This window comes from Melospiza melodia, chromosome 5 (assembly GCF_035770615.1).
Source record: "Melospiza melodia melodia isolate bMelMel2 chromosome 5, bMelMel2.pri, whole genome shotgun sequence".
NCBI classification, from domain to species: Eukaryota; Metazoa; Chordata; class Aves; order Passeriformes; family Passerellidae; genus Melospiza; species Melospiza melodia.
In genome coordinates this window covers 89,971,749-89,987,082 of record NC_086198.1, presented here as the reverse complement: position 1 = coordinate 89,987,082, position 15,334 = coordinate 89,971,749, and the positions used below count along the sequence as shown (strand labels likewise).

The window sequence follows — 15,334 nt, the reverse complement described above, 5'->3', positions numbered from 1 at the left end:
TTCCATCCACTGAAATCCCTTGCAGGTACCCCCAGCTCAGACACCACCCCTGGGCTCTGTGCTCACCCAGAAACCCAAATTCTGCTCCCTCCCCTCTGGGATGTCACAGCAGAGCTCAGCCTCCATCCCTTCCTCCTTCCCCCTGCTCCAAACAGAACCCTGGGTACTGCTAGCATCCCTGCTCCCCTTCCTGGGCACTGCCACATCCCTGCTCCCCTTCCTGGGCACTGCCACATCCCTGCTCCCATTCCTGGGCACTGCCACATCCCTGCTCCCCTTCCTGGGCACTGTCACATCCCTGCTCCCCTTCCTGGGCACTGTCACATCCCTGCTCCCCTTCCTGGGCACTGCCACATCCCTGCTCCACTTCCCTGGGCACTGCCACATCCCTGCTCCCCTTCCTGGGCACTGCCACATCCCTGCTCCCATCCCTGGGCACTGCCACATCCCTGCTCCCCTTCCTGGGCACTGCCACATCCCTGCTCCCCTTCCTGGGCACTGCCACATCCCTGCTCCCCTTCCCTGGGCACTGCCACATCCCTGCTCCCCTTCCTGGGCACTGCCACATCCCTGCTCCCATTCCTGGGCACTGTCACATCCCTGCTCCCCTTCCCTGGGCACTGCCACATCCCTGCTCCACTTCCCTGGGCACTGCCACATCCCTGCTCCCCTTCCCTGGGCACTGCCACATCCCTGCTCCCCTTCCCTGGGCACTGCCACATCCCTGCTCCACTTCCCTGGGCACTGCCACATCCCTGCTCCCCTTCCCTGGGCACTGCCACATCCCTGGGCACTGCCATGTCCCTTTTCCCGATCCCTGGGCACTGCCATGTCCCTTTTCCCCATCCCTGGGCACTGCCACATCCCTGCTCCCCTTCCCTGGGCACTGTCACATCCCTGGGCACAGCCATGTCCCTTTTCCCGATCCTTGGGCACTGCCATATCCCTTTTCCCCATCCCTGGGCACTGCCATGTCCCTTTTCCCTTCCCTGTGCTCCCCCTCACTGCTGCAGGAGTTATCTGTCCCAGGGTGCTGCCAGTGGCACAGATGGCCTTGGAAATGTCCCCAGCACAGCTGTCACCTCCTTGTGCCCTCCCCCAGCCCCAGCTGGGGTGGGACCGTCCTCTGGAAGGTACATTCATCTCATGTAGTGCATTGAGGGACTGCCCTGGGCCCAACCCAGCTGTGCTGGCCCTGGTGTGACCCAGAGCAGCCCCAGGGGTGAGGGGGCCCACTCTGGGCTCCCAGCAGTGTTTGGGACCAGGAGCTGTCCCAGAACAGCAGCTCTGAGGGGCCTGGAGCTGCCCCACTGTCCTGCCTGCTGAAACCCACAGCACCCACCCGCTGTGTGCAATTCCTGCTGATTTACACCAGGCAGGGCAGGAGCAGGGCCCTGAGCTGCCCCACGGGGTGGATCCTGTTCCTGTGGGTCTGACCCCACACCTGGGGGGCTCAGGCCTCCCAATTCCAGACATTGCAACAAATCCATCAAGTACATTCTGTGTCAGTGGGGATTTGGTTTCCCCTTTCCCTCCCACCCTCCCCAACCCCACAAGAAATTGGCATTTGAAGGGTAAGAGCTTGTGCCACCCCAACACCACCATGGTGCCCCCTCCACGGGGATCCTGCAGGGACAAGGGTCCTGCAGGGACACCCTGCCTCTGGAATGTTCTGCTGGTGCCCATGCTCCAAATAAACCTGAGGGAGTCCCTCAGGGTCGTATTTTGGGGTGAATTTTTGTTGAATTTTGTGAGATACCAGAATTTTGTGAGGTACCAGAAAGTCAAACTGTGGCCCCAAACTCGGTGCAGTGTGGGGGTGACTCAGCTCTCCCCTTTAACCAGCCCAAAGCTTGAAGGGACAGACAGACAGACAGATATCCCCAGAGGGCAGTGTCTCCTCGGAAGGTGCAGTGGCACAGCATCAGCTCAGCACAGCTGCCAGGACCTGGCTTTGGGTCCTGGTCTGCACCAGCACAGGGACTTGGGCAGAGTGTGCTGGGTGGAGGGGTTGGAGAAATGGGGGAGAGAAGAGGAAGAAGAGGAAGAGGAAGAGGAAGAGGAAGAGGAAGAGAAAGAGGAAGAGGAAGAGAAAGAGAAAGAGAAAGAGAAAGAGAAAGAGAAAGAGAAAGAGAAAGAGAAAGAGAAAGAGAAAGAGAAAGAGAAAGAGAAAGAGAAAGAGAAAGAGAAAGAGAAAGAGAAAGAGAAAGAGAAAGAGAAAGAGAAAGAGAAAGAGAAAGAGAAAGAGAGGAGAGGAGAGGAGAGGAGAGGAGAGGAGAGGAGAGGAGAGGAGAGGAGAGGAGAGGAGAGGAGAGGAGAGGAGAGGAGAGGGGAGAGGAGAGGAGAGGAGAGGAGAGGAGAGGAGAGGAGAGGAGAGGAGAGGAGAGGAGAGGAGAGGAGAGGAGAGGAGAGGAGAGGAGAGGAGAGGAGAGGAGAGGAGAGGAGAGGAGAGGAGAGGAGAGGAGAGGAGAGGAGAAATTCCAGTTGGAAGGGGCTGCCATGATCCTTGTCCCACTGCCTGCCCAGCTGGGGATTGATCCAAACTTAACCCCATCCTGTCCTTAGACACCAGCTCAGCAAAGCGTGGCTTAGCCAACCACCTGAGATTAGCAGCACCTCTGTCAGAGGGTGCTGGGTGGGACAAACCCCCCTTCAGGGCTGTGCAGATGGACAGAGCAGCTCCAGCACCATTTCTGCTCCAACACTCCACCCGTGGGCACCTCAGCTTTCCAGGATCTTGGAACCCAGGCCAAAGCCCCTGCGGTATTCCAGGGGGTGGGATCCAGGGCCAGCCAGTCTCACAGTGAAGGGCAGGATGCCACCAGCACTGTCTGCAGCAGGAGGAGGAGGAGGGATGGAGGGCACAGCCCAGCCCTTCACTGGGCACACAGACGTGGCAATTCCCCTTCAGCTCACGAGTGCTGGGGTGGGATGGGCAGGAAATCAACACTAGGCATTCCCAATGCCCTGATCAATCACATCCACGCTCCCCTGGGTCTCTGCAGGCTGGTGCTGTGCAGCAGCAATGGGGACTGAGCTCCCATGGACACAGGATGTGCTGGGTGATGTCTGTGCTGTGCAGGCAGCTCTGAGCTCGCCCCTGGTCTCCCTCCATGCAGTGCCAGCCATTCTGAGTTTTGTTAGCTAGCTCTAAAGTGGTTCAACGTGATTTTATTTGTTGTAGTTGCTGCTCCTGTTGCTAAGTTAAAACTTTTAATATGAATCTTTTTGAGTGGTGTGAGGTGTCAGTTCTCTGCAGGTGTTAATTCACTCCCGGGCTGCCGGGAGCAGCTCCTATCACTGAGCTCTATTATTTCATCTTCTTCTTGCTGTTGTTTGCTTTCTCCAGGGCTGGAGCTTCCCCTCTTCCCTCCCCAGACCTCCTGGGCTGGGATGCTCCTCTTGCACTCACAAGCCTTTGTTGTAGACCACAGTTTTACTGGTGGTGGCCATGGCGATCTCCGGCTCCAGCTGGGACGTCTCGATCTGCGGAGGCAAAGAGGAGCAGGATCAGAGCCCAGGCATGGATCACTTGGAGAATTGATTCACGGAGAGGGAGGAGATGGGGATAATTCCATGCCAACCACGCTGCTGCTGCTGTTTGGTGTGTCCCCCCCCGATGAGGATGGGTTTGCAGCACAGGGAACGCTGCACGTTCTGTGCCTGGCAGTGCTCAATGAATTATTGAGTGTCTGAGGCTCCAGCACATCCCACCCAGCCCAGCCTCCCATCCCTTCCTTCCCTGCAGCTCCCGGCACCCAGAGCCCAGAGCTGGACCTGCCAAAGCCCAGGTGGTGCCTGAGGGAAGAGCCTGGCTGGGCTCCACCCTCATGGCCAAACCCTTCCTGCCCCTTTCTCCATCTCCAGAAATCTCCATCCCTTTCCTAATTTTTTTCCTTCCACCAGCTCCTCCTGAAGCTTTCCCTAGCTCTGAAATCACTTGGAATCTCTGCATCCCCGGGAGGGATCCGTGGCACTCCTGGGCAAGCAAAGACCCCGCTCCCAGCCGGGCCAGGACACCTGGGAAAACCTGGAATTTTGGGAATCCTGTACACTGAACCCACGCTGGTGCTGACACAATGCGAGGAACCCACGTTAAAAATCGAAATGCTTTTGAAAATGTTTAACCTAGTTAGACAAATTAGCAAAAATTTGTGCAAAACAATTTAGGTATTTAAAATATTCAATGTTTTTAAAAACTGGAAAAACTGTTCTTAGCTTTCAGCTGCAAAAACCCAACAAAATATAACATCAAAGCAATCTTAACATGAGGTGCAACATAACCCTTCAGCAAAGCTGTTAAACAGCTACTGAAGCATCATGGGAAATAGCACTTCATTTATTCAAATGCACATATGTCAGGTTTTTGCACCATATGTCATTCCAAGCTATTTACAGTAATAATTAAATCTTAATCAACGTTTAACCTCTGTAAAATGTTTGAAGGGATCTAATCACCCTTCAGACTGCACTAATGAAGGAGAAATATATAAACATAAAAAGAAAATGATGCATAGATAGCACACCAGAAAGAACAGTAATTGCAAAATTGTATTTCTTTTAAATATAATCAGCAAATTATGTAAAGTAAAGCCAACGAGTATTTTAAGTGAAGACATCTTGGGTGTCAGAGGTGTGATCAGCTAATTTTGTACTGCTATCCATAACAGATGTAGCATATTTTCTTTTAGTGCCATTATTAGCAACTTCACCATTGCTTTCAGTGCTGCAGCACAAAGTGAAGCATTGTGCCGGGAGAGCACCGGGAAAGGTGCAGCGGATCCGGATCCCACGGATCCCTCCCGAGGGAGGATCAGCCCTGCTCTGCTCTGCTGCCTCTGACGCAGCTTTCCTCCCATTGTCTGGGCAGCTTTCTGCCAGGGACACACGGAGCAGCTCCGAGGGTTTGGGGCTGGGTGGCTTCAGGAAAATATCCAGGGGGGAAGCGGAACGCCAGCCTGGGGGGCAAGGGATGGCTGGAGGGGGTGATGCCACACTGGTGCCAAGGTGGGGATGGGTCACAGGGTGGGTTCTGTCATCTCAGAGGGTTTTCCAACCTCAGTGATTCTGCTTTGAAATTAATTCCACCTGGAATTGGGAGGGTCAGCACCGACCGCCCACGGGAAATGGGGCAGCTCAAACCCAACCTGCTCCACAGAAACCAAACTGAGATGCCCCCCAATCCCACCCTCTCCAGCAGTTTGGAGAACTGGGAGCCCCAAGGAAGGCACAGCTGCCCTGGTGGAGCCCAGCTCAGTGCTGGGACAGCCCCGGGGTGCTGGGGACAGGGCTGTGCCCAGCTGGAAGCTGAGGCTGTGCAGGGAGAGGGAAGGAAGGAGGGAAGGAAGGAGCAGGGCTGTGCTCACGCTCTCGTGGGACACAATTCAAGAAGCAGCCAGCACAATCCAAGCTGAACAGCAGGAAGAGGATCCTGGTGGGAAGAGCAAAATATCGCAGCCGACTGCTGGGGGAAGGTGTGGGGCGTCTGTGGTGGGAAGTTTTCAGCACAAATTACAGGGAAGCCATCAGGAATAGTTTAGGCAGAGCTGAGCTTGTCTTGGTGGAAGGAAGAGATGAGATGAGATAATTGTTTGGAGATCCTTCCAGCTTCCAGCCCCTGGGCCAGGGGGGAAATTGCTCCTTTCCCCATGTGGGGAATGGGTTCTTCATCCATGGCAAGGCTGGACAGAAGGGTCTGAGGTGGGTTCAGGGAGGTGGGATAGGTCTGGTGATGGAGCAGAAGGACATGGGAAGTGTCTTAGGATTCATACTTAAGGTGGAAGTGCTCAAAAACCACATGGATGTGGCACCTGGGGACATGGTCAGTGGTGGCCTTGGCAGTGCTGGGGGAGTGGTTGGACTGGATGGACTCTGAGGGTTTCTCTATTTTAAGGATTCCATGGTTCTCATGCAGGATGGGCACCAGTCAGGGCCCCCTGTGACACCACCAGTCACAGACACTGCTTTGGAGCTGTGACACAAAGCTCAAGCACCTTCCTGAGGCCTGGGAAGATGTTGGACACACTGGGGGTGACTGGTTGGACTGCAGCCTCCTCTGCAGGTCTCCTCCTGGCTGACTTTAATCAAGAAGGGATTGAAATCTGCTCCAGAGCCTCGGGAGCCCCAAGGGGTGCATCTGCACCAAGGAAAAATGTACAGGAAATTGGGAAAGCTGCTCAGAAATCCATCAGGAGGAACCTGCTCCTCCCACCTGGAAATCAGGCGAAGAACAGGGAGATGGTGGTGGGTTACAGGTACTGAGACAACGTCAAATCCCAACTTTGCTGTGCACCAGCCTTTGACTCCCTTGGTGGTGTTTTTTGTTGCAAAGTGTAATTTCACTCATTTTGGGGTTCTGCTGTTCCAGCTGTCCAGAATCCTGGACCTGCTCAGCCAGCTGGCCAGGGAATTGTGACAGATGTGGAGACCACAGCTCCTGGTCAAGATTTTGGTGTCTCAGCTGCCAAGATGACCTTGATCATGGTCATGGCCATGCTGGGAACCCTCCTGTGAAGGAGCAGCTGCCTTGAGGGTGCTTTGAGGAGCAGGCTGGGCCTGCACTGATGGCACCTGTCCCACTGTCCCACACAGGGCACTTTGTCCCTTCAAACCAATGCCCACCATGGCACTGGGGTTGAATCGTGCCCATCCTCCTCTTCCCAGCTCTATCTGTGCCAAGGCAAAGGAGGGATCCCCCTCCTGCCTTTGGGATGTTACCAGGGAAGGGCCTTCAGCAATGAATCCAGCAGAATTCCAGGAGCAGCACTGAGGGACCCAGGGTGGGAAGCACCACTCCCAGACAGTGCTACAAGGGGGTTGTTTGGGGCAAACCCCAGGATTTGGGGCTGATGGTTGCACTGGCAGCTTGGTACCCAACATGGGGAGCTCTCCAATGAGGCTGTGGGAGAAGCAGGAACACCTTCAGCATCCTGGAAGCTTTGCCATAGATCCAGGGAGATCCCCACTAGGACACCACCAGGGTGCACCTCTCAGCTCACCCAGAAACATGGCTGGGATGAACCACAGCCCACCCCAGCCCCTGGGAGCAGGTGAAACCTGAGGATGCTCCTTTTCCTTCAGCAGACAGCCAAGAGCACCAGAGGAAAATGGGGAAAACCCCCAAAATCTCAGTGCCCTGACCCTTATTGAGCACCTGTTCATGGAGCAGCAGTGCTCAGGTATCTCAGGCAGGATGGCAGCAATGCCAGCAGCAGGGTGAAACCCATCCCTCCCTCCCAGGGAACCACAGCCCACCCCAGCCCCTGGGAGCAGGTGAAACCCGAGGATGCTCCTTTCCCCCTGGCAGACAGTCAAGAGCATGAGAGGAAAAAGGGGGAAAACCCCAAAAAATTCAATGCCCTGACCCTTATTGAGCACCTGTTCATGGCGCAGCAGTGCTCAGGTATCTCGGGCAGGATGGCAGCAATGCCAGCACCTGTGTCCCTGTCCTGGTCCCAGCACCTGTGTCCCACCCATCCCTCCCTCCCAGGGAACCACAGCCCATCCCAGCCCCTGGGAGCAGGTGAATGTTGAGGATGCTCCTTTCCAAGAGTACAAGAGGAAAAAGGGGGGAAACCCCAAAATCTCAGTGTCCTGACCCTTATTAATCACTTGTTCATGGACCAGCAGCGCTCAGGGCAGGATGGCAGCAGTGCCAGCACCAGGGTGGAACCCATCCCTCCCTCCCAGGGAACAAAGCTGGGAATCGCCTCCCCGGCTCTCCAGCTCTCTTCCCCCCATCCCTTGCCTTGCAGTGGGAGCCTCTCTCCTCTCATCAGCTCAGACAAGGCTAATTGGGGTGATAAAGAACTGGCTGGGAGTGCTGGCGTGGGCTGGAGGAACAAATGGTGCGGTGGTCACAGCTGGTGCTGCGGAGCCGGCGCGGGAGCGGGCGCGGGGGGCTCGGGGCGCTGCACGGGGGGCTCCCGGGGGGCTCCCTGTGTTTTGCATGGCTGCTGACACGGGTGCAGCATGCAGGCACGGCCGGTGAGGCAGCAGCAGGCAGGAAGCAGATGCTTTTTGTTTGGGGTTGATACTCATTTCTATCCCAGCTCGGGAAAAGGTGTAGAAAGGAATGTGCTCCGGAGAGTGCGGGGAGAGAGATAGGTCTAGGCTGGCTGCCAGGGATCCTGGAACGATATGGAAGGCAGCTAGGGGAGACAGGAGCAGATGGATTTGGCATACAGCTCATCACTCAGCCAAAAAAAAAAAAAAAAAAAAAAAAAAAGAAAAAAAAAAGGAGAGGGGGGGAGAAAAGGGAGAAAGCAGCCAATTTTGGGAGTGGGAGGGTCAGGGGACTGGAGGATGCTGCTCCGGGCTGGGGGAAGGGAGGGCCAGCGTGGCCACTGTGGCTGCTGCTGCTGCTGCCAGCAGGGAGAGGGGCTGGAGGCTCCTCGGGAGCCTGGGAAGGGTCTCCTGGCCCTTCCAGCAGCTCTGGGCCATCTCCTCCCAGGCCTGTGGTCACCAGGGCACAGCCCAGGGCAGGGCTGGGGGCTCAGAGCCCTCGGGAGGCTCAGCCAGGGGTAGGAAGGGCTGTGGTACCACGGGATCATGGAATGCTTGGGGTGGGAAAGGAGCTTGGAGATCACCAAGCCCAACCATCCCCAGCACTGCCAAGGCCACCCTTGACAGTGTCCCCAAGTGCCACATCCAGAGGGCTGGATATGCCTCCAGGGATGGGCACTCCAAACCTCCCTGGGCACTTCCAGTGCCTGACCCCCCTTTCCATGGGGAAATTCCTGCTGTGCCCACCCTGAGCTCCCCTGAGGCCGTTCCCCCTCTTCTTGTCCCTGTTCCCCTCCTGGCAGGAGCTGTGCAGAGCCACAAGGGCCCCCTGAGCCTCCTTTGCTCCAGGCTGAGCCCCTGCCCAGCTCCCTCAGGGATTGTGCAGCCCCTGCCCAGCTCCCTCAGGGATTGTGCAGCCCCTTCCCAGCTCCCTCAGGGATTGTGCAGCCCCTTCCCAGCTCCCTCAGGGATTGTGCAGCCCCTTCCCAGCTCCCTCAGGGATTCTGCAGCCCCTGCCCAGCTCCCTCAGGGATTGTGCAGCCCCTTCCCAACTCCCTCAGGGATTGTGCAGCTCCTTCCCAGCTCCCTCAGGGATTCTCCAGACCCTGCCCAGCTCTGTTCCCTGCCCTGGTCATGCTCCAGCCCCTTTCTTGTCACCCATTTGCACTCCCAGTCAAATGGGACCTTCCCAGTAATCCAGGAGTGCTGATAAATGATGGGAAATGTCTCCCCAAGTCCTTGCCCCAGCTCTCCCAGCCCCTCTGGATGGATACATCCTGTCCCATGGATTTGTGGAGTCCAGCAGCATTTCAGGTCACTGGCTGGTTCCCCTTGGATTATGGGGCTTGGAGCACCTGGCCTAGAGGAAAGTGTCCATGGAAGGTGTCCTTGACCATAGAAAGTGTCCCTGATCATGGAAAGTGTCCCTGGCCATGAAAGGTGTCCATGGAAAGTGTCCCTGTCCATGGAAAGTGTCCTTGCTCATGGAAAGTGTCCCTGTCCGTGGAAGGTGTCCCTGACCATGGAAGTTGTCCATGGAAAGTGTTCCTGGCCATGGAAGGTGTCCTTGCTCATGGAAGGTGTCCCTGTCCGTGGAAGGTGTCCCTCACCATGGAAGTTGTCCATGGAAAGTGTTCCTGGCCATGGAAGGTGTCCTTGCTCATGGAAGGTGTCCCTGACCATGGAAGTTGTCCATGGAAAGTGTTTCTGTCCATGGAAGGTGTCCCTGACCATGGAAGGTATCCTTCCTTATGGAAGGTGTCCCTACCCACGGAAAGTGTCCCTGCCCATGGAAGGTGTCCATGGAAAGTGTCCCTGCCCATGGAAGGTGTCCATGGAAAGTGTCACTGTCCATAGAAGGTGTCCTTGCTCATGGAAGGTGTCCCTGGCCATGGAAAGTGTCCCTGGCCACGTAAGGTGTCCATGTCCATGGAAAGTGTCCATGGAAAGTGTCCCTGATCATGGAAGGTGTCCCTGCCCATGGAAGGTGTCCATGAAAGGTGTCCTTGCTCATGAAAAGTGTCCCTGCCCATGGAAAGTGTCCATGTCCATGGAAGGTATCAATGGAAGGTGTTCCAGATCATGGAAGGTACTCATGGAAGGTGTCCCTGGCCATGGCAGGGGGTGGAATGAGATGGGTTTTAGGCCCCATCCCACCCAAACCACTCAAGTGCCCCCATGGATGGATCCCTCAGGAATGAGACAAGGACAGCAGTGCTGGCTAAGGAATCCTCCTGGAATTGCCACAGACCTGCAGCCAACTGAGGGGGACCTCAACGTGAGAGAATTCGGGAAATACTCCAGAAACCTTTTGATTATATCACAGGAAACATTTTTCAGAGCATCTCCAGCCTCTGGTTCCAGAGCCCAGCAGCTGTGGAGCCCCAGGGCCTCTCTGTGTCCTGCTCCAAAGGGCACCAGCCATCCCCAGGGTTGGCATTTTCCTAAATCCACAATTTCAGCTCTTCATTTGTCCATTTGCTGCCCTGAGGAGATATCCTGACAGAGATTTTCCTCCCATGCAAGTGTCCAAAGATTATCAGCTCAGCTTTGTTAAAACCAAAGACAAAACTCGTGGTCCTCCTCAGCAAGGCAGATTGTTGCCTGAAATGTTGGTGTTAAAGCTCTTTTCTGACAACTTCCCGGTTTCTCTATCCAGTTGAAATCCTGGTGTGCCCCAAAACTGGACACACTGGTTGAGAGATGTTCTCATGACTGAAGTACAAATGAATGATTAATGAATTATTGATATTCAGTTTTCTGCCCAAATCACTGAGTTGGGGAAAAACAGTTTTGAGAGAAACCTGAATTTTGTGACATTTTCCTTCAAATTAATAATAAAAATCGAATTTAAGAGGTGACCAGTACAGTTCTTTTCATTTTAGGTTTCTCTCAAGTCTTTCTGACCCCTGTCTTTGAAAGAAATGTTCAGTTTTCATAATAAAAAAACATATTCAGTCAAAATGTTTTTCACAAAGCCATGGAAAGTCTCCTGACAGGTCAAGAACCATGGAATCATGGAATGGTTTGGCTTGGAAGGGACCTTAAAAATCCTATCATTTCCACCCTGTCCTACAGCAGCTGAAGGTGGGTGCTGGTGGCCAAAGCCCTCACGGCAAAGAAAAATCTGGAATGGATAAATCTCAGGAGGCAAATATCCCAAATTTACTCCTTTTCATTGTTCCAAAGAATGGAGGAAAGCTGGAAATGCTCTGCCTGTGACAGGAGCCATGGTCAGCACTTTTCCACCAGAGCTGGATCAGGGCTGCTGCCTCATCCTGGGTTGGGGGAATTAAAAAGCACCAGAACTTGAAATGAAAGTTATCTTTAAACAATAAAAATGGAGGAAAGTTGGAATATTTGGCTGTCTGGAATATTTGGTTGTTTTGGCTTTTGAGAATTATTAAGTCCAGGAGATTACTTTTGTACTGCAATATTTGGCTGTTGTGGGTTTTGAAGGTTTTTCCATTTCAGGAGACATTTTGTTTGCCAGGGATGTTCCTGCCCTCAGCTGAAATGGGAATAACCAATTGCCCTGAAGCAAAGCAGATTTCAGGATTTTTGGGGCAGCTGTGGGACTGCAACTTCCCCCCCTTCACTGGGTTGGGCAGTGCTGGTTTCATCGCTGGATTTGATTATTTTAAAGGTTTTTTCCTGCCTAAATGATCATGTGGCTCTGTGGTTTGGTGGTGCTGGATTAATGGTTGGATTTGATGACCTTCAAAGTCTTTTGCAACCTAATTTCATGATTCTACAATCAAGGGTGGGAGTTTTAAAAGTTTTTTAAACTTTTGGGGAATTACCACAGCACAGCTTCTCTGAGGAAAAATACTCAGCAAAGACCTCAACATTTAATGAGGTGGGAAGAAGGGAAATGTGGATTTGGGTAAAGGAAAAGGGAAGGAAATTTGGGAATGTGGATTTGTGGAGACCTGGACATTAAATCAGGTGGGAAGAAGGGAAATGTGGATTTGTGAAAGGGAGAAGGAGGGGAAATTTGGAAATGTGGATTTGGGGAGACCTGGACATTAAATCAGGTGGGAAGAAGGGAAATGTGGATTTGGGGGAAAGAAAAGGAAGGGAAATTTGGGAATGTGGATTTGTGGAGACCTGGACATTAAATCAGGTGGGAAGAAGGGAAATGTGGATTTGTGAAAGGGAGAAGGAGGGGAAATTTGGAAATGTGGATTTGGGGAGACCTGGACATTAAATCAGGTGGGAAGAAGGGAAATGTGGATTTGGGGGAAAGAAAAGGAAGGGAAATTTGGGAATGTGGATTTGTGGAGACCTGGACATTAAATCAGGTGGGAAGAAGGGAAATGTGGATTTGGGGGAAAGAAAAAGAAGGGAAATTTGGGAATACGGATTTATGGCTGGAGCAGGGAGCTGTCCTGGCCCAGGGTGTCTCTGCAATGAGTGATGATAACAGCCATGATAACAGAGCACAGGTGGGATCTCAGCCCACACCTGGGGGAGGTGACCCCGCTCCCTGCATGTCCCAGCCTGTCCTGGAGCAGCAGCTCCTGAGCTCCAGCCCCGTGGTCATCCCCAGTCCAGCCCCCAGGAGCTCTGCTGCTCCCACTGCCCCACCTCAGGGACCCTGCTGGAGCCTCGGGGTGACATCAGGGACACCTGGCAGGCACGAGGAGCTTCTTCTTGGTCTTGCTGTTTGAAATCTGATGGTTTCTGAGCCTTTATTTGTGACTTTTGGGGGGTTTGGTTAATGCTGAGCTCTCAGAGCCTCAGCACTCCCAGCTTTATAAAAACTGGAAACTCAACCCCCAGCATGGCACCAGCTCCAGGTCACTGCAGAGTTGGGAGTTTGGGGCTTCTGGGAAAGCAGAGGGCTGCCCACAGCACCAGAAACCTCAGCTGTTCAAACAAAACCACCAAAACCCCCCCAGATAAAAGCTTTGAGACCCTAAGATTTCAAATAGCAAGATAAAACTATTTACTGTGTCTGATTTCCAGAGACAGTAGACACCCAAGGCCTCTGTGGGAGCTGAACCTTCTCCCCTCTGCTCTGGTGGTTTGCTCAGAGTGGGAGGTCCAGAAACCTCAGCTGCTCAAACAAAACCACCAAAACCCCCCAGATAAAGGCTTTGAGACCCTAAAATTTCAAATAGCAAGATCAGAAAATCTTCCCTGTGCATCTTCCAGAGAGAGGAGACACCCAAGGCCTCTGTGGGAGCTGAACCTTCTCCCCTCTGCTCTGGAGGTTTGCTCAGAGTGGGAGGGGGTGGGATGGGGTAAACCTGAGATTTCCACAATAAATTCATTTCCACAGCAGCTCCAGAAAGGTTTTAGGCTGGCACCTAAACCACACAGGAGCAACTGTGTGGTGACCTCAGGGCTTGTGGCTTTCCTCAGGACAGGGCTGAAGGAACTTCTCCCTGGATCCCTGGGAGAACCATCACATTCCAGGATGCAGTTTTTTGGGTTTTTTTGGAACATCCAAACCAGTGGATTGGTGGAAAAGTCACCAGCCCACTCCTAATATGGCCTTGAGAGCTCCCAAAATCGCACAGTTTGGCTATGATTCCTGATCCCTGATGGAATGGAAAGCACCTACACAGACACTCAGAGTTTCTCCTTTCTTGGAAGGAAAAAAAAATCCTACTTTTGAATGTGGACATTACTAAAAAGTTTCCATTTGGATGAAAATGAGCTCTTAGGTCCATTCCAGCAGGAATTCCTCAAGTAGCTCAAGGAAGAAGGAATTTGTTGCTCTTTGCTGATGACATCGACCCCAGAATTCTCCTGCTGTTCAGGAGGAAGAGCACGATGGAAGAGCAGGATTTAGGATTTCCTTTGGTGATTTAGAGAAGCTGAGTAAATTCCTCAGGATCCCAACCTCCAGCACATTTCCTTCTCTCACAGACCACCAGCCTCACTAGGAACAGGAAATTCAAAAAGCAATTACAGATAATTACATTTGTGAGATGTGATTAATAAGGCATCCTCAGCCCCAAGCAGGCAAGTCTGGACAGCTGATCCCCTTCCTTTGCATTCTGCACCTTTTGAGGAGCTCAGAGCTGCTCCAGATGAGCCAAAACAACTCCAAATACACCAAAAAGGACAAATCCAACCCTGTGTGATGAGAGGGGCAAGGCAGGAGATGGGCAGGGAAAATCTGGGGGTGCACAGATAAAGAGGCCTCTGACCAAGAATGATGATATTAAAGGTTTTTTCTGATTTAATGATTCCTGTGTGGTGCCAGGAGTCAGACTCTTCTTTTTCATTCTTCATGGATCAGTCCTGATTCCAGCTCAGGGTATTGCATGATTGCTGGGAATCACGGAATACCCTGAGCTGGAATGACCCATGGGGGGTCAGGCTGGGCTGGCAGAGGAGGGGCAGGGATTTGGTTTTCAGGCCCAGAATAAAGCAGCAAAGCCCAGGAGCAGGGGAGGGCTCAGGAATGGCCATGGCAGGGCAGGAATCCTGGGGAGGAGCCCCTCTGTTTACAGTAGGTGCTGCTGAAAGGTGTCCTGAAGAAAGACAGCAATTAACAGGCCAGCGAAAAAAATGGCTTCTTTCCACAAAGAGCCTTTTAAGTCTGTTTTTCGGGCCACTTTAAGGGTTAATGTTTAGCTGTTTATCCGGACTTGTCGGATGTCAGCTCTTTCTTTTGACTCCTAATGGCTTATAGCCATCAGGAGGTGAAGCCTCCTCAAAAGAGCTGGTGTCAGGAATGTTTTTTTATGCCCACCAGCACCCACACACCTGCACAGCCTGTGCTTGCAGGGGGATAGTTTACATACTTGAACCTGTCTCCCAGGGCCAGGGGTATAAACATGAAACCAGATCCTGTCTGACAGCCCTGGGCGCTGCAGAGGGTCCCTGCTCCCACAGGCACCCCCTGGCCACAAAGCACAGCTCGGGTCAGGCCCTGCTGCCCAGCTCTGCTGCTCCACCTGGCCGTTTTAGGGCTCTGGAGAATGCTCAGCACCTCTGAGTGGTGAAACAAAGGAGAACTGCCAGGAGCAGCCATCAAAAAGCAGCTGGGTCACAAATCAAAGGCTCCGGGACAGGCAGGGGAGGGAGAACAAAAGCACAGCCCCCACAGCCATCAAGGCTCTGCTCACTGCTGACCTTCCCTGGCCCCGAGGTGTCACCGAGACCAATAATCACCCAAACAGGCGGAGCAGGTGGAAACTGAACCACCCTGAAGTGGCCCAGGGGCTCCTAAGCAGTGGTGGTGGAGTCCCTGAAGGCCAGAGCCTTCTCCTTCTCCTTCTCCTTCTCCTTCTCCTTCTCCTTCTCCTTCTCCTTCTCCTTCTCCTTCTCCTTCTCCTTCTCCTTCTCCTTCTCCTTCTCCTTCCCCTTC

The 15,334-nt window shown here is 53.3% G+C and overlaps 1 protein-coding gene across 2 annotated transcripts in view; it reads right to left on the bottom strand.

Annotated features, from left to right (window-relative positions):
• Positions 1-2,435: 2,435 nt before the first annotated feature.
• SFXN5 (sideroflexin 5) overlaps positions 2,436-15,334 on the bottom strand; it is a 108,216-nt gene continuing 95,317 nt past the window's right edge. For both annotated transcript variants that reach the window (XM_063157776.1, XM_063157777.1), the window contains one exon: positions 2,436-3,486. In XM_063157776.1, the coding sequence (XP_063013846.1) occupies positions 3,409-3,486 (78 nt within the window). In that variant the 3' untranslated portion in view covers positions 2,436-3,408. The remainder of the gene's footprint in view (positions 3,487-15,334) is intronic.